Raw genomic sequence first — 18977 nt, 5'->3', positions numbered from 1 at the left:
TCCAAGTTTGGCCAGAGGAGCCCCAGCTCCTGTATCCTTTTGATATGTTCTCAACAAATTGAGTTATTCCTTACTTTCTAGTATGGCGAGATGTTCTGAGTTCATCTTCTTGTACTTTCTCTGCACCACCCTTGAAATCAGTAGTTTCTTCAGTGAGCCCTTGTTGTTTTTGGTGGAGAACAATTTTTAGGAACCAAAATAAGGGAATATGCATGTGTATATACACATTTACATCCGTATTTCTTAATATATCTATTTTTATTGAAACCATTATTGTGCCTCTTTGTATCTCCAGTCCCAGTCTAATACAATTGAGGTTTGTTCTAATTCTCTCCTTTTCCATTTAAGTAACTCCTTTCTCTGCAGTGAGAAATCTGGCTCCCATTTATTTTTAGTGGGTTTACTTATATGTCCAGTCCCCTGTATGTGACCAACATCCTTTCTCTGTTGCCATTTTCCACTCCCAGGCTCTGACACCTCACACTAGGTGGCACTCCCACCTGATACCTTCGTTTGCATCCTCAGGGTCTCACTTCTCTTACTGGGCTGTCTTCTTGTGCAGATACCCTCCTTACCCTGCTTGGGATGCAACAACCTCCACGAGGTTGCTCTCATTTGAGGATATGCTCCTTACCCAGCTCAGCCCTCTCTGGAATACCAAATCCCCACACTTTCTTTGCTGAGCCCCACCTTACAGCTATTAGATTGAGTTTTCGGGAAGGGCCAGACAAGCACCAGATTGTATTTCTGTTTATTCTGTGCTAAAATACTGGCTTGTTAAGGTTGAAATATTTTTAAACCAGAAGGTTTTTTAGGCCATATCTTTAATTGCCTAGGATCCCCAAGCTACATCTTTGTGTTTGGTCATTATTGATATAGACATTGCTGTGCACTTAAAAAAATTAGCTTTTGGCTTATCTACCACGTTTTGCTTTTCTTCTGGCATCCTAATAGCCCATAAGATTTTAGACTTTGTGCATTTTATTGTTGATTCACTCTGTAATTATGTAATTATGCGTGGAACAGCCTGGTTTAGGCTCAAAGTAGGCCTTCAATGTATGGATTGGAAGTTTTTGTTTGGAGCATGTAGTGTGCAACATAGAATTACTAGTATATTGCAATCTTTTAAAAAAAAATTCTTAATTCTTTTAGAAGCTGGATAAGAAATCATCTCCATCCACAGGAAGCCTGGATTCTGGAAATGAGTCAAAGGATAAATTATTGAAAGGAGAAAGTGCATTGCAGCGAGTCCAGTGTATCCCTGGCAATGCCAGCTGCTGTGACTGTGGTCTGGCAGACCCTCGGTGGGCCAGCATCAACCTGGGAATCACCCTGTGTATCGAGTGCTCTGGGATTCACCGGTGGGTAGGCCTGCCCAGGGTGAGAGACTTCTTTTGGATAAACACACATTGTAAATTATTGTGTCCCACTGGTTAGAGGACCTTTCCCACTTGCCTAATTTGACTGCTAGTTTGTGTCTTTGTACCTTTGTAAAGTGGATAAAATTCTGGTTTATGAAGTGCTTTTGAGTACTTTGATTCATCATTCATTATTAACTGGAAGATCTGTCCCTATTATTAACGTGTTGAGGGCTACATTAGAGGCTGTGTCACATTAAAAGAGGAAAATAATTTGCATAATATGCAAATAGAGCAGAGACTTGATAGTTTTATATATTAATACAGTCTTTTTTTTCCCACTTAGGAGTCTTGGAGTTCATTTTTCAAAAGTACGCTCTTTAACTTTAGATACCTGGGAGCCTGAACTTTTAAAGGTAAAATAAATATTTGCTTTAAAATATTTTGTTTTCTCATAAAAATCAAGATTTTAGAATCTTGGTTTACAAATGTATGAGTTTCTCAGTGTTAATAATGAATCAAATTGTGTTGGAATATATCTGACACTATTTTGGCAAATCTGGTGTTTTCATATTGGTCTTTTTTAGATTGCTAAGCTTATGGAGCTTAGTCCATGTCAGTTCACTTTTTAAGGAAACCAGCGTACTTATATTTTTGTGTTTTCTCAAAAAGTATCTTAGATTTTTGCCTTAATTTTAATCTTTTATGATTATATAAATTCTTGTTAAAATATGAGATACTGCTATAGTGAGCTCCACAGTGGGTTGGTATAGCATATTGTTATGATTGCATTTTTTCAGCATAGGCCCACTTGCAACTTTACATTTGTCAGGGATAGTAGTCATCAGACCAAGACATCCTTTTCCCCTGTGTAAGGATTCGTATCTATGAAAATGTCATACATAATTTTAGATCACAGAGATTTTTTAATAAGATTTATGAAATTCATAATGGTTAACAGTATACTCCTTTAAATTCCCACCATTTAGTTTACCATATTGCAAAAAAAATATTAGTTTGAATGTTGTGCTATACTCTGCATTTATTTCTGTCTGAAAATTGTGTTTGTAATGTGCTTGTATTTTTATTCCAATCCATAGATAAACTGATAATCCTGTCAATTATGTAAAATAAAAACTTTTGATTTTGGGCATTTTTGTATAAATATCTAAATGAAGGTGATAAATTGCGTCCTGTGGTAGACCCCTACTTAGATAAGTTCTATAAATTGTTATGAATTCAAAGGAGAAGAAAGTGGAGGTTGAGGGATAGAAATTTAATTTCTGCACCAGCTTTGTGTAGATATGAACTCAGTGGATTCAATTTAGAAAAATAGTTGAAATACAAGTGATACATTAAAAAAATCGAAACTTAAAAAAAATTTTGAAATACTTGTAAATAAAGTAGTAGGAGAAAATAGTTTATTTCAGTTCTCAGTTGTTTAAAACTGAACCTGTCTGGACTTAGCCTTCTTTTTTAGCAGACGTTGCGAATAATATGTAGCCTTGTGCCAGCTATAGTGGAGAGATAGAAATCTGGTAAAAGATGGGTGAGGAGAAACCATTTAAAAATTTTTTTGTTTGTTTTTAAAATTTTTTTAGTGGGGGAGGTAATTAGGTTTATTTATTTATTTTTATTTTTCAAAGAGGTACTAGGGATTGAACCTAGGACCTCATGCATGCTAAGCATGTACTGTGCCACTTGAGCTATGCCGTCCCCCTGAGAAACCCTTTCTTGAGGAGTGATAATCTTCTAGGGAGATACTCTGGTAGAATGGCAAAATCGTGATATTGCTTGCAATTTTTGTCTCATTTTGTTTTAACTTTAAACATCTTTGTGGAATGAGCATTTGCAGAACATGCAAAAAGAATTAAGTAGCTGTGCTTGCTTAAGGATTTATTATATTACTTTTAGGAATTTATAACTTATTTTCTGTTTTTCTGCCAAATAGCTTATGTGTGAGTTGGGGAATGATGTTATAAATAGAGTTTATGAAGCTAATGTGGAAAAAATGGGAATAAAGAAGCCACAACCAGGACAAAGGTACTATTTCAGTTGTGTTAATGTGTTACCTTCCCCTCTCCCCCAGTCAGGAATATAGCTGTGATTTTATTTCACTATAATTGGTATGTAATATTGAGACAGACTGTTCACAAGAAATCATTACTACCTGTTAAAATGTGGCTGTCTCTTTCTTGGGTATATTAATTAGATAATCATTTTTTTATTAATCATAAACTTAGTTATAGTTTTCAGATAAGAGAGAGTCTTAAAAATTAAAGCTCTATATAGGGATGTAAAAACTCTTAGCAGTTGAAGTAGAACAAAGTTCTGTTATTGGCAGGCCCTTAAAGAGAGATAATCTGCTTATTAATGTTTCTAAGGATCAAGTTTTTACTACTTACAGTGAATAATTTCACATTGTTTGACTTAGTTCTGCAAATATTTGTTAATCACATGTTTCATACATGGCATTATTACATTGAAGAGTTAAAGGTGAAAAGGGTAGCTTCTGGTAGGAGAGAGCACTTAACACTTAATTGCTCTGTTTGAAATTTTACTTTCAATTCTGTGTATGGAGACTCATTGAACGAAGTGGCTAAGAGTGTCTTCAAAGGTAGACAATTAGTTTTTATTGTTGTTTTTAGAATTTATACTTTTTTATATTAGGTATTAAAATTTTACCTGCTGTAATCCTATGTTTGACTATATCTTTATGTATAATTAATACTTTTTAAAAGTCATTGCTCTCTAAACCAACACCACTTAAATCAGATTCTTATTTTTTTGGCTAAAGCGTGGCTGTTTGAGTTATCTTAGACCTTGAGTTATCCTTTGTTAGCCAAAGACCTAAGCTTTTTTAAAAGAATGTAAGTAAGAAAAGGTACAGAACAAACTTGGGATTTTATGATTGTATCATAAAACAGAAGTTTAAAATGTGATACCTTTTTTGGTCCCCCTTAAGTTAGAAATGCTATGCTGTTTTAAAATATTGTCTTACAAAAAATTATGGTTATGAATAGTGATAGTTCAGTATGTGACATTTATTGGAGTAAAAATGGAATTAAAGTTAATTTCTATGAACTTAAGTAGTTTCTTTGTAATGTTTTTCATTCTGTGAAAAGCACAAGGGAATATGAATAGAAATGAATGAGCATAGAAACTAAGAGAATATGAGAGTGCCATGTTAATACTTAGGATTCTTCAGTTAGTTTATTTGTATTTCACTTAAACATGAAATCATAGTTCATTAAATATTTGGAAGGAAAACATGTTGCATAATGTTACAAATTTAGCTTTAACTAGTATTACATTTAGTGACTTCCTTTGCAATATTCAATATGTAATGGCTTCTTTTTAGTATTAGCCATGCTAAGAGATTAAACAGAAGAACATCATGACATTTTTATGTATACCAATCAGACAGGAGAAAGAGGCGTATATCAGAGCAAAATATGTGGAGAGGAAATTTGTGGATAAATATTCTATATCATCATCACCTCCTGAGCAGGGAAAAAAGATTGACTCCAAAAGTTATGAAGAAAAGAGATTGAGCATTTCTAAACTTGGACCAAGTGAACAAGTCAGAGCATTTCCCCAAAGTTCAGGTATTACAGTTGATTTGTCTATATAAATATGTTCTTGAGCTGAAGTCACTTTCTTAATCTCTGAATTAGTAGCTGTTACAGATTTTTTAAATGTTAAGAACCTATTTCCTTCTATATACCCTAAGGAAACAGATATCTTTAAAGCAGTTAAATTTAAATAATGTCTTGGTAATTCATATTTCTAGATACAGTTGACCCTTGAACAACTCGGGGATTAGGGCACCAACTCTCTGCTCAGTCAAAACTCCACATATAATTTGTAGTCAGTTCTCCACATCTGCTCGGCAGTTTCTCTGTATCCTCAGTTCTGCATCCATGGATTACGCCAACCCTGGATCATGTGGTTTTGTAATATTTACTACTGAAAAAATCCGACTATAGGTGGACCTACCTAGTTTAAACTTGTGTTGTTCAAGGGTCAACTGTAGTGTGTATATTCTAAGGAACAGAACTGCTCAGAATGCAAGGGGAGATGGGAATTACAAATCTTTCATGCAAAAAGCCCTAAATATCTGATTAACCACCTAATATCCTTCCTATTTTTTCCTCCTAAATTTTTCCCAGTAATGTTTTTCCTGCCCTTTTCCCTTCTTACGGCCTGCTTTGTGCTTTGCTAACTTGCATGTCCTCAGTGGTTGCTGTAAATAGCGACGAGGCCAGGCGGGAGTCTCTCTTCTGTCCTGATGAGCTAGATTCACTCTTCTCCTACTTTGATACTTCTTCAAAACTACGTAGTAGTAAGTACTACTCTTGTGGAGCATCCCAAGTCTGTGCCGGTGGTCATTGTGCGGTGTGGCCATTTCTCTAGATGTTACCCATTGTCTCAGAATTACACATTACTAACAGTCATATAGTAAATTCAGCTCTTTACTGTCCCTGACACTCATGGGGTAATGAGATATGTTACAACTCTGAAAATAAGTTTATTTTCAGGCTTTGTGATTGATTCATATTTCAATAAGCAAAATGTTCCAAAGGATTACAGTTGTGCTAAATTTATTCACTGGTGGTGGCTGAGTTTATGTAGCTGTATCAGAGCTCATTTTAAAACCTCATTGTTTGTGGGAGACTGTTTTCTCAATGGTGTGAACTTCAATCACTAGCTAATTTTTCTTTAAAACAGTCAGAAGTAATGACAGTGGAATCCAGCAGAGCTCTGATGATGGAAGAGAATCTTTACCCTCCACAGTGTCAGCCAATAGTTTATATGAGCCTGGTGAGTTTTGGTGAAATCCAGTATTAATTGGTACTGTTTGCTGAAAAATGTGTGTGGTAAATGCCAGGTTTGATTACATAGTATCTAAGGAAATGGTTAGTCTTTTAGAAGGTCCTAAGGGCCAATTAATACTGCCAAGTGAGAAAGCAGCTATTTCTTTTCTTACTTGGAAGTTCTCTCCTAGCTGTACATTCTTCTAAGCCTCATAATACGTGCTACAAGTAACTTGTCAATAGTTAGGATAATTTTTAATCCACATGAACTGTAGATCTTATTGCCGTTATCTTGTTTGTGTGGCTGTCTTTCAGGACAAGGAGATCAGCAAATCCCACCCACACCCCAGCCCCTGCCCCACCATTAGGTTTTCCTTCTGACCTGTGCTTTCCTCCTATATTCTCTCCTTTATGATTTCAGTGGTTTTGGTCTTGCAAATACTCAGGGTAGTAAGCATTCTTTAAATGATTTGAACTGCTTGTGCTGCAAATTGTGATGGTATCGGGCCATCCTAGGAATAAAGTAAGGTTTGGTCTAATAGTAAAATTCTTTAGTGATTCTTACTGCCTCTTTTGAGTCTTTAAGACTTTAAGGCTTTTAGGAACATACCTAATTTTAATCTAATACAGAGTAATTTACCTACTCATTCTATACTGGCAAGACCACAAAGGCCTGGTATACCAATCAGTCTTTATAAGAGAAGAAGGTTAACTGTTTGGAGAGTGACTAGTCTATCGGAAATAAGATACCTTTGTGAATATCTCCCATTAGCTAATTTATTAAATTAGTGGTTTCTTATGTCACAACTTTCACATTGTAATACAAGTCAGAGTTTATGTTTTTAAAAGTTGTGGTAAGATACACATAACATAAAATTTATCATCTTAACCATTTTCAGGTGTACAGTTCAGTTACCTTAAGTCTGTTTACACTGTTGCACTGCCATCACCATCGTCCATCCCCAGAATTCTTCATCTTTCAAAACTGAAATTCTGTACCCGTGAAACAGTAACTTCTCATTTTTTTCCATCCCTGCCAAGAGCTCGTTTTTATTGACATATTTGTGTTTGCTTTTCAGGAGAAAGGCAAGATTCTTCTATGTTTCTCGACTCTAAACATCTCAATCCAGGACTCCAGCTTTACAGGGCTTCCTATGAGAAGAATCTTCCTAAAATGGCTGAGGCTTTGGCTCATGGTGCAGATGTAAACTGGGCAAATTCCGAGGAAAATAAAGCAACACCGCTTATCCAGGCTGTATTAGGGGTATGAATTTGTAAATTGAGGTTTTCAGTAAAACATAAAAAAATAAAATTTTTTCTAAACATAGCTTTAGCATTATCTTTTACTTTAAGAGATGGGTTGGAAAATAGAAGCAGCAGCTAGTAGTGGTTTCTGAATATTGCTTTGTGTAAGCTCAATTTTTTTCTTAACGGAAGAGAATTCTAGTAATGAAAGTAGTGTGTTTTGCTAGGTCACAGAGTACACATTGAACCCCAGTTAGAAGTAGTTCTTGGGAAGAAAATAACATAATTTATCATTTCTTTGCTTTTGCTAGGGGAAATTTTTTCTTTTGAGGAGAATGTAATAAAAAGGCTTTTGAGTAAAGTAAATACTCTATTTTTAATAGAAATATATTGTTGTTTGCTTTTTGTACATTTTATTTTCTTTTTTCCTCTAAGGGCTCTTTGGTGACATGCGAGTTTCTCCTTCAGAATGGTGCTAACGTGAATCAAAGAGATGTGCAAGGGCGGGGACCACTGCACCATGCCACCGTCTTAGGGCACACGGGGTAAACTATAGTGCTACATATTTGAGTGTATTTTGTTTGAAAAAATCTATTTTAAAATAATGTTTTGCTTTTTCTCAGGTTAAGAATTTTAGGTAGAGTTTGTAAAGTGATACTTTCCTCTGACTTATATTGTCATGAAGGAACTTGAAATTTTAAAAATTTCATTCATGAAAAAGATACTGTTACTTTTCAGACAAGAAAATTACAAAACTTACTTTCAATTTTACTAATATTTATATAGATCTGTTTCAGCATTTAAAACTGTTACTGAAATTGTGGCGATTTTATGAGACAACGTAAGTCTGTGTGTGTGTGTGTGCATGCCCGCATGCATTTATGGATATATACATATGCATTATGTACATAGCACACACATTTTGGGAGAATTTTGTAACTTTGTAAATTTTAGTTTTTCCACAGGGTAGTTAAAGTCAGATTCTAAAGTAAATTCTTATTCTGTGCTATTGATGCTGTGGCTTCTGAAGCAATATTTAGATTCACAGAAAAATAAAACAATAAAAATAGGCTTTCTTCTAGAGAATACAAATAAAGTAAAAATGTTGGCCTTATGTGAAAAGTTTGTGTCATAGATGATTGTTTATCTATAAAACATCTCAGAATCTCCAAGCCTTATTACCTGGACAAGCAAGAAGCTGTCCTTTTTTCAGTTTATTTATAGTATCTTCTATTTTTATCATAGGCTGTTTTCTTTTGCTTTATTAGCAAAGAGATTCAGCTCAATAACTTTACCTTAAAAGTGGTTCTATTTAATTCATCCTTTGTATTTTCTTCTTAAACAATCATAGTTATTCCCCATTTTACTTCACAGCCTCTATTAATTTATGCCTTCATTTTTTCATTTTTGTCAATTTCTTCGTTATTAATATTTGTGGAATACAGTGGCAAGATTATTGCCCACTCTATTGCTATTGTAATTATCATTAACATATTATGATAACATTGCCTTGGCTTCCTTCTTTCCCAGATAATGGCCTTGAGTGATTTTTGTTTTATTTAAGCTTATACCTATCTCTGTACATCTTTTTATGATATTCTTTGATGATAGAGACCATAATTTATACATCCCACTGTGTTATATATTACCAGGTTAAATATGAAAATACATTGAGATTTATAAAATGCTGATCATGATAAATTTTTATTATTAGAGTCAATATTCAGTAAATCTTTGTCAAATGAGTCAAGAACTTCCTAATGAAAATATTACTTAAGTAGTTTTTTTTTTAAGGTGAATACCAGCTTTTTTTTTCCTTATTGACAAAATCTCAAAAATGCTGTTTCCTTAACAGGCAGGTGTGTTTATTCCTAAAACGAGGTGCCAATCAACATGCCACTGATGAAGAAGGGAAAGACCCTTTGAGTATAGCTGTGGAAGCAGCCAATGCTGATATAGTGACTCTGTAAGTGTATTTTTTTCCATCTGATTATTTCTCATAAAATATATTACTTGTATATGGTTTTAACATAGAGTTTCATGTGTAGGCCTGAAATTTAAACTTGGTTATTTACTATGGGCTGTGTGCTTCTCTAACTACATTAAATATATTAAGCACTTTACATACATGAACTTATTTGGTTCTCACCTCAGCTCTATAAAGGTTTATTATTATTGGCCTCAACAAGGAAGCCAACTACAGGTAATTTGAGAAACTAGTAAGTGGTGGAGCTGGGATTTGAACCCAAGAATTCTGGCTCAGTAACCCATGTGCTTCTGTTATACTGCCTGACCAGTAGGAACAGAAAACCAATGACTTTTCTAAAATGGAATCTTTAACTCTTAGTACAGTACTGGGGTGGAAGTTGGGTTGGGTTGGTACAGTAACAGGCAATTATACTACTACCTCAAGAATTAGAGGATTGTAAACAGGGAAGCCAACTGCGTTGATGTTAGTAACTTTTGCAGTTGCATTGCCTTGGGCAGTGGTATTTAGGGACCTGTTTGTGTTTTTTTTTTTTTTCCCAAAGAATTAGTCACATGAGTACTCTATTTTGAGATAAAAATACTTGTTTTTGGATGTTTGGATATAATTTAATATGATCTATTAAAGAAAGAATCTTGAGGTCTTAATTTGATTTTCATCTTAGATCAAAGTTGTTTGTTATACTTGGACCTAGGAATGTGATTGTTGCCTACACTTCATTGTTATGTAGGAAATCTCAAACATATGTTGTATGGATCACTTATTCATTCTGTTCTGGGCTGAGTGAAGCCCAGGGTTGTTGATCCTCTGTTGTACGAATAGAGACAGTTCCATCCGCACTACTGAATGTCAGTCATTTACAAAGAGAAACTCCCTTGACTGTCTTGAACTCCTGAGCTCCCACTGAGAATTCTTCATTTGACACATGTCACCCCTCTCTGACCCCTGAAAACTTAAAAACAAAACAAAGCAAAACAAAACAGCAAAACATATTTTCTCTGTACTCAGCTTCTTTTCCTCGCTGGAGGGGTTTTTGTTATTGTGGAGGCTATTGTAGAAAACCTTAGAACTGTTAAATCATTATAGATTTACAACTAGAAAAAATAAGTTGTTAAAGAAAAGTTAGGAATGGTATAGAGAAATGAACCCTGGCTGCAGCTTCCCAAGCAATTCTTACAGTAATGGCCTCTCTTCCTTAGAAATACCTGGTCCCACATTATCTTAATTTTCTCATTTTGTTTTGTATGAGGACTTAAGTTTCACTTAAAAGTTTTTTTTGAAAAAAAAGTTTTGAAATACCCATCCTCTCTGAAAAGTCCAAATACCAAAGGGAGACTTCTTTTGCTATTATTAATTCACACAGTGGTTGAGAAAGGAAATGGAAGCGAATTGTGGTACTTTGAAGATAGGAAAAACCTCTATCAGACGCTGTAATAGCCAGAGAGAGCATCTTGGAAGAGGGTGATAGAAGTCTGGGAAGGCAGTGAGTATTTGGTGGCCTGAGGACAGGTAAGAAGTACAGAGTAGGAGAGGGTCACCAAAAGCAACATTTGAGAGGAAACTCTTGTTTTCTTAATCCAGTGCTACATGTCTTCCTGCTGCCAGGATAAATAATCCTGAAAAGAATGTACAATCAACATGGTAACCATGGGAAAATCTTAGTAACTTAATGGCCATTTGTTTTAATGTCTGTGTGTCAAATATATTCCCAGTATATATAGAGAATACATACTATTTATACGTCTGAAACTGCTATACCTCAGAGTGAACCAGAATGAACTTATGACAGGCTATTGCTTCCATACTACAGAAGCAATTATTTTAGCAGTTGGCAGTTAAAGTTTGACAGGTTGCTTTAGAAGCCAGGAATTCTCTGGAGTCTGGAAGAAGTAAGCTCCTGGAGGTGCTGCAAGGAACCTGCTTAAACAGAGCTGAAATGCTCTTGTTAGAAATCTTTTATTGCCACTTCCGGGCAAGATGGCGGAGTAGAAGGACGCTTGTAAGTCACCCTCTCCCACAAATACACCAAGACCCACATCTACAGACCCACTCAGCCAACCAGAGCACCTGCGGAGCTCCAACAGATCATCGCCCTCTTCAAAAGATAAAGACGCCAAAAATCTGGTAGGAGAAAAGGAAAAAAGAAAGAACAAAAGGCAAAGCAGCGCGGGACGGGTCCCGCGGGGAGGGAGCGGCAAAGGAGGACTGGCGCTTGCTCGCTGGGTCTCCCCTCTCCAATTGAGAGGCCAGCGGGACGGAGGGGGAGCCTCCAAGGCTCGGATCTGTACAGAGCAGCCCTTGACTGACAGAACTAAGTTAAACGGGCACAGGGGGTCCCCCCGACACCCAGCCTGAGACGCGGGCCAGCAGCGGCGGGCAGGGCCAGGCTGCACAAGCCGGGCGGAGGACGGGGGCGGCTGCACGGAGGCAGCTCCAGGGGACTGCAAGGGGCTGGGCGCTGGGGCTGTGGGTGTACAGGACGGAACAACCTGGGCCCTCCATAAAACAGCAAGGTTGATGTGCTCTCGGGGGAAGGGTGCATACCCCCATCAATGAAAACCCACGGAAACTTCTCAGGGGAAGAGGGGCGGGGCCCAGGTAGAGCCGCCATATTCTCCTGTGCTGAGCACCCAGGCGGGGGCAGAGGCGAAACCTGCGTCCGCACCGAAGGGCTTAGCAGCCTCGAGGGCCAGACTGAGACGGGCCTACAGCCCTGGGCAGATAGGATCCTTCCATTCTGGTCCCCCAGAGAACTTGCTCCACAAAGACAAACAAGCAGCTGGGTCTTGGCTCGGAGCAGGGACGAGGCTGCCCCTCGGTCTTCCCCGAGCCCACCTGCAGAGCGTGAATAGGGCGGAGCGCGACCAGGGCGGAGCGCTGAACAGGGCGGAGCGCGACCAGGGCGGAGTGCCGGCCAGGGCAGAGCGCTGGCGCAGAGCGTGCAGCCGCACAGAGCAGGGGAGCTACCGGCGGCGCAGGCAGGGGGAGAGCGGCCCCCCGCCTGTCGGGCAGGAACACAACCCCTGACCAAGGTGCTGGGAAGGGGCACGACCCGCCCTCCTGCCTGGCCAGTCTGCAACATCTGACTGCGGCATCCGGAGGGGCAGTGACCCGCCCGCCCGCAGCAGAGGAGAGCTGCATCTGACCCCGTGTTAGGAGGAGGCACGATCTGCTTGCCGACAGGTGCTGGGAGCAGCACAGAAGAGGGCGCCAACGGAGGGCCTATGAAAACAAGCTGAGCTTCCAAAACAGGACGAAGACAGAAGGACATCACATTAAAAGCACACACACTCCAGGAGAACACCGACAACCCCTTTTTTTTTTTTTTTTTGTTTTGCTTTGTTTTGTTTTTTTGTTTTCTGTTTTTGTTTTTGTTTTAATCTGTTTTTACCTGTTCTATTTTCAATTACTCTTTCAATTTTTACTTCTTAATTCATTTCTATTTCTCTTGGGTTTTGATGTCCTGTTATTGATTAGACATAGGCTTCAAACACATATATTCATCTCCCCACCCCTTTTTTTATTTTTTTAAAGGTTTTAAAAGGACGTCTCCACCCGATTAATACTCTGCTTCAACCCGCTCTTCTATTATTCATTATACATTGTTTTCAAACCCTCTTTCTCCCTTCTTTTAAAAATCTTTCTCTCTCTCTCTTATTCTTTTCTCTTTTTTTCTTTTTTCTTTTTTCTTTTTTTTCCCTAAGTTCTATTCCTAAATAGGCATTAGATAGATAAAATCCTTAAGATCCAAAATAGACAACTGATACTCCATAAACCACAGTGCCAGAGAGGTATGAGCAAGATGAAGAAGCAGAGAAACCTTTCCCAATTAAAAGAACAAGAGGAATCCCCTGAAAGAAAGCTCAATGAAATAGACATCGATAGCCTACTAGATCAAGATTTCAAAAAAGGAGTGATCAAATTGCTGAAGGAATTAAAAGAGATAATGCTTAGAGAAATAAAATATGTCAAAAATGAAATTGAAGCTATAAAGAAGAGCCAAGCAAAATGGGAAAACTCAATGACAGAGATGAGGAATGATCTAACAGCTGTGCAAAGCCGACTAGTTAATGCAGAGGAACGAATTAGTGATCTAGAAGACAGGGCAACAGAAAGCACCCATTCAGAAGAACTACAAGATAAGGAAATAAAAAATAATGATAATAGCATAAGGGACCTATGGGATAATATAAAGCGTCCCAATCTTCGCATAATAGGGGTCCCAGGAGGGGAAGAAGGATCAAAGGGAATTGAAAAGGTTTTTGAAGAAATCATGACTGAAAACTTCCCAAACTTAAAGAAGGAATCAGATATCCAAGTACAGGAAGCTCAGAGGGTCCCAAACAGGAAGAACCCAAATAGACCCACACCAAGACATATCATAATCAAGATGGCCAGAGTCAAGGATAAAGAAATGATTCTAAAGGCAGCAAGAGAAAAGCAAAGAGTGAACTACAAGGGAACCCCCATAAGGCTCTCAGCTGATTTCTCTACACAAACACTACAGGCCAGAAGGGAGTGGCAAGATATATTCAAAGCCCTGAATGAAAAAAAGATGCAGCCTAGGATACTTTATCCAGCAAGGCTATCCTTTAGGATAGAAGGAGAAATAAAGAGTTTCACAGACAAAAAAAAGCTGCAGGAGTTTAGCAACACTAAACCCATGCTAAAAGAAATATTGAAAGGGCTATTATAAACAGAAAAGCAGCAGGATGCTACAGAAATGAGAAACGTACAACTGGAAAGGTGATAACTCATGAATTACAAATAAAGAAAACACGAAATTATAAAAGAAGACATACAAATCACTGAGAGTGGGAGAGGGAGGCAGGGAAATATAGAATTTTTTTTCTTTCTTTTTTAAATTTTTTTAACAGTAGGATGGGTTTGAGATCATGTTATTATCAGTTTATTAAAAACGGGTATAGGTTAATAGATTTACAAAAAAGGGTAACCACAAGTCAAAAATTTACGAGGGAGTCACAAAAATTAAATAAAATCCATGATAATACAAAGGAAAATTACCAAACCACAAAAGGAAGAAGAAAGGAACAAAGAGGATATACCAATTCAACTGCAAAGATAAGTTCAAAATGGCAATAAACACACATCTATCATTAATTACTGTAAATGTTAATGGACTAAATGCTCCAGTCAAAAGACATAGAGTGGCAGACTGGATAATAAAGCAAGAACCTTCAATATGCTGCATACAAGACACCCACTTTAGGGAGAAGGACACATATAGATTGAGAGTGAAAGGATGGAAAAGGATATTCCATGCAAATGGAAAAGCCAAAAAAGCAGGTGTTGCAGTACTGATTTCAGACAAAATAGACTTTAAGACAAAGGCCATAAAGAAAGATAAAGAAGGACATTTTATAATGATTAAAGGAGTGATACAAGATGAAGATATTACAATCGTTAATATATATGCACCCAATATAGGAGCACCTAAGTACATACAAGAATTACTAACAGAGATAAAGGGGGATATTGATGGGAATACAATCATAGTTGGAGATTTTAACACTGCATTAACATCACTAGACAGATCTTCCAGACAGAAAATAAACAAGGCAACAGAGAAATTAAATACTACAATAGAAAAACTAGATTTGGTGGATATTTTCAGAGCTTTACACCCCCCAAAAATAGAATATACATTCTTTTCAAGTGCACATGGAACATTTTCCAGGATCGATCATGTACTTGGACACAAAAGCAACCTCAACAAATTTAAGAAGATAGAAATTATCTCAAGCATCTTTACTGACCACAATGCCATGAAACTGGAAATCAACAACAGAGAAACAAAGGAGAAATAAAGAAAAGCATGGAGATTAAACAATATGTTATTGAAAAAACAATGGATCAATGAGGAAATCAAAGCTGAAATTAAAAAATACCTTGAGACAAATGATAATGAAAGCACAACCACTCAAAACCTATGGGACACAGCAAAGGCAGTGCTAAGAGGGAAGTTTATAGCGATACAGGCCTTTCTCAAAAAAGAAGAACAATCTCAAATAAACAAGTTAACCCACCACCTAAATCAATTAGAAAAAGAAGAACAAAAAGCCCCAAAAAGCAGCAGAAGGAAGGAAATAATAAAGATCAGAGAGGAATTAAATACAATAGAGATTAACAAGACCATAGAAAAAATCAACCAAACCAAACGCTGGTTTTTTGAAAAAGTAAATAAAATCGACAAACCTCTGGCCAAACTCACAAAGAAGAAAAAAGAGAGAGCACAAATTAGCAAAATAAGAAAGGAAAATGGAGAAATTACAACAAACAAAATAGAAATACAGAATATCATACGAGAATATTATGAAACACTATATGGAACCAAACTGGATAACCTAGAGGAGATGGACAAGTTTCTGGAAACATACTGTCCACCAAAACTGAATCAAGAAGAAACTGAACACTTGAACAATCCGATCACTAGAAAGGAAATAGAAATAGCAATTAAAAACCTCCCTACAAATAAAAGTCCAGGACCGGACAGCTTCACCGGGGAATTCTACCAAACATACAAAGAAGAACTCATACCAGTCCTTCTCAAACTCTTCCAGACGATTGAAAAGGAGGGAATACTCCCAAACTCATTCTATGAAGCCACCATCACCCTGATACCAAAACCAGGCAAAGACACTACAAAAAAAGAGAATTATAGGCCAATATCACTGATGAACATAGACGCCAAAATCCTCACCAAAATTTTAGCAAATAGAATCCAACAACACATAAAAAAGATTATACATCATGACCAAGTGGGGTTCATCCCAGGGACACAAGGCTGGTTCAACATACGCAAATCAATCAATGTAATACATCACATCAACAAGAGAAAGGACAAAAACCACATGATCATCTCAATTGATGCAGAAAAAGCATTTGATAAAATTCAACACCCATTTATGATAAAGACTCTCGCCAAAGTGGGTATAGAGGGAACATATCTCAACATAATAAAAGCTATATATGACAAACCTACAGCCAGCATAGTTCTCAACGGTGAAAAACTCAAAAGCTTCCCACTAAAATCTGGAACAAGACAAGGATGCCCACTATCACCACTCCTATTCAATATAGTCCTGGAAGTCCTAGCCACAGCAATCAGGCAAGAGAAAGAAATAAAAGGGATCCAAATTGGAAAAGAAGAGGTAAAAGTGTCATTATATGCTGATGACATGTTACTATATATAGAAAACCCTAAAAGGTCCACAAAAAAGCTACTAGAGCTGATCGAAGAATTCAGCAAGGTAGCAGGTTACAAAATTAATGTTCAAAAATCAGTTGCCTTTCTTTACACTAACGATACATCAACAGAGAAAGAAAGTAAAGAAACAATCCCCTTTAAAATAGCGCCCAAAGTAATAAAATATCTGGGAATAAATCTAACCAAGGAGGCGAAAGAATTATACACAGAAAACTATAAACCATTGATGAAGGAAATTAAAGAAGACTTTAAAAAATGGAAAGATATTCCATGCTCTTGGATTGGAAGAATCAATATTGTTAAAATGGTCACACTGCCCAAGGCAATCTACAGATTTAATGCAATCCCTATCCAATTACCCAGGACATATTTCACAGAACTAGAACAAATCATAATAAAATTTATATGGAACCATCAAAGACCTAGAATTGCTAAAGCATTACTGAAGAGAAAGAAGGAGGCTGGAGGAATAACTCTCCCAGACTTCAGACAATACTATAGAGCTACAGTCATCAAGACAGCATGGTATTGGTACCAAAACAGACATATAGACCAATGGAACAGAATAGAGAGCCCAGAAATGAACCCACAAATTTTTGGTCAACTCATCTTCGACAAAGGAGGCAAGAATATACAATGGAATAAAGACAGTCTCTTCAGCAAATGGTGTTGGGAAAACTGGACAGCAGCATGTAAAACAATGAAGCTAGAACACACCCTTACACCATATACAAAAATCAACTCAAAATGGATTAAAGACTTAAACATAAGACAAGATACAATAAACCTCCTAGAGGAAAACATAGGCAAAACATTATCTGACATACATTTCAAAAATTTTCTCCTAGAAGAAATAAAAGCAAGAATAAACAAATGGGACCTAATGAAACTTACAAGCTTCTGCAGAGCAAAGGAAACCAGAAATAAAACAAGAAGAAAACCTACAGAATGGGAGAAAATTTTTGCAAGTGAAACCGACAAAGGCTTGATCTCCAAAATATATAAGCAGCTCATTCGACTCAATAAGAAAAAAATAAACAACCCTATACAAAAATGGGCAGAAGACCTAAACAAGCAATTCTCCAAGGAAGACATACAAATGATCAAAAAACACATGAAAAAATGTTCAATATCACTAATTATCAGAGAAATGCAAATCAAAACTACAATGAGGTATCACCTCACACCAGTCAGAATGGCCGTCATTCAAAAATCCAAAAATGACAAATGCTGGAGAGGCTGTGGAGAAAGGGGAACCCTCCTACACTGCTGGTGGGAATGCAGTTTGGTGCAGCCACTATGGAAAACAGCGTGGAGATTCCTCAAAAGACTAGGAATAGACTTACCATATGACCCAGGAATCCCACTCCTGGGCTTGTATCCAGAAGGAAATCTACTTCAGGATGACACCTGCACCCCAATGTTCATAGCAGCACTATTTACAATAGCCAAAACATGGAAACAACCTAAATGTCCATCAACAGGTGACTGGATAAAGAAGATGTGGTATATTTATACAATGGAATACTACTCAGCCATAAAAACCGACAACATAATGCCATTTGCAGCAACATGGATGCTCCTAGAGAATGTCATTCTAAGTGAAGTAAGCCAGAAAGAGAAAGAAAAATACCATATGAGATCGCTCATATGTGGAATCTAAAAACCAAAAACAAACAAACAAACAAAAACAAAGCATAAATACAGGACAGAAATAGACTCATGGACAGAGAATACAGACTTGTGGTTACCGGGGGGGGGGGCGTAGAGGGTGGGAAGGAATAGACTGGGATTTCAAAATTGTAGAATAGATAAACAAGATTAAACTGTATAGCACAGGGAAATATACACAAAGTGTTATGATAAATCACAGAGAAAAAAATGTGACAATGAGTGTGTATAGGTCCATGTATGACTGAAAAATTGGGCTGAACACTGGAATTTGACACAACACTGTAAAATGATTATGAATCAATAAAAATGTTGAAAAAAATCTTTTATTGTCTTCTTTCATGAGAATTGTATAAACTAAAATATGGTTATTTTTATATCTCAGATTGCTAGGTCTGATAAACTAAAAACCCTTTTGTTTCAGCAGTAAAAGAAAAAATTGTGTTAGTACATGTCTTAGCTCCTTATATAATTCTTTAGTTTATGAATCTTTATATTGTACAACTTCATTTAAAAAATCCTTTTATTTAATTTTAGGTTACGTTTAGCAAGAATGAATGAAGAGATGCGGGAATCAGAAGGACTTTATGGACAGCCAGGTCAATATTCTACCAATAACCATACTGAAATGCAGTATAAGAAATGCATCCAGGAATTTATCAGTTTACAGT

The 18977-nt window shown here is 36.9% G+C and overlaps 2 protein-coding genes across 5 annotated transcripts in view; one reads left to right on the top strand and one right to left on the bottom strand.

Moving 5' to 3' along the window:
• LOC140696973 (uncharacterized) overlaps positions 1-12816 on the bottom strand; it is a 277558-nt gene extending 264742 nt beyond the window's left edge. Inside the window, exon 1 of the mRNA XM_072963428.1 lies at positions 11475-12816. Coding sequence (XP_072819529.1) covers positions 11719-12678 — 960 coding nt within the window. The 5' untranslated portion in view covers positions 12679-12816 and the 3' untranslated portion in view covers positions 11475-11718. The remainder of the gene's footprint in view (positions 1-11474) is intronic.
• ACAP2 (ArfGAP with coiled-coil, ankyrin repeat and PH domains 2) overlaps positions 1-18977 on the top strand; it is a 137298-nt gene that overhangs the window by 108330 nt on the left and 9991 nt on the right. For 3 of the 4 annotated variants that reach the window (XM_072963396.1, XM_072963392.1, XM_072963405.1), the window contains 9 exons: positions 1153-1361; positions 1705-1774; positions 3310-3401; positions 4782-4966; positions 6090-6182; positions 7255-7439; positions 7856-7965; positions 9276-9386; positions 18844-18905. In XM_072963396.1, the coding sequence (XP_072819497.1) occupies positions 1153-1361; positions 1705-1774; positions 3310-3401; positions 4782-4966; positions 6090-6182; positions 7255-7439; positions 7856-7965; positions 9276-9386; positions 18844-18905 (1117 nt within the window). The remainder of the gene's footprint in view (positions 1-1152; positions 1362-1704; positions 1775-3309; positions 3402-4781; positions 4967-6089; positions 6183-7254; positions 7440-7855; positions 7966-9275; positions 9387-18843; positions 18906-18977) is intronic. The other variant, XM_072963399.1, reaches the window with a different exon arrangement.

This window comes from Vicugna pacos, chromosome 1, assembly GCF_048564905.1.
Source record: "Vicugna pacos chromosome 1, VicPac4, whole genome shotgun sequence".
In the NCBI taxonomy this organism is placed as follows: Eukaryota; Metazoa; Chordata; class Mammalia; order Artiodactyla; family Camelidae; genus Vicugna; species Vicugna pacos.
Note: the sequence above shows the minus strand (reverse complement) of the source record. Positions and strands in the feature narration are given on the sequence as shown.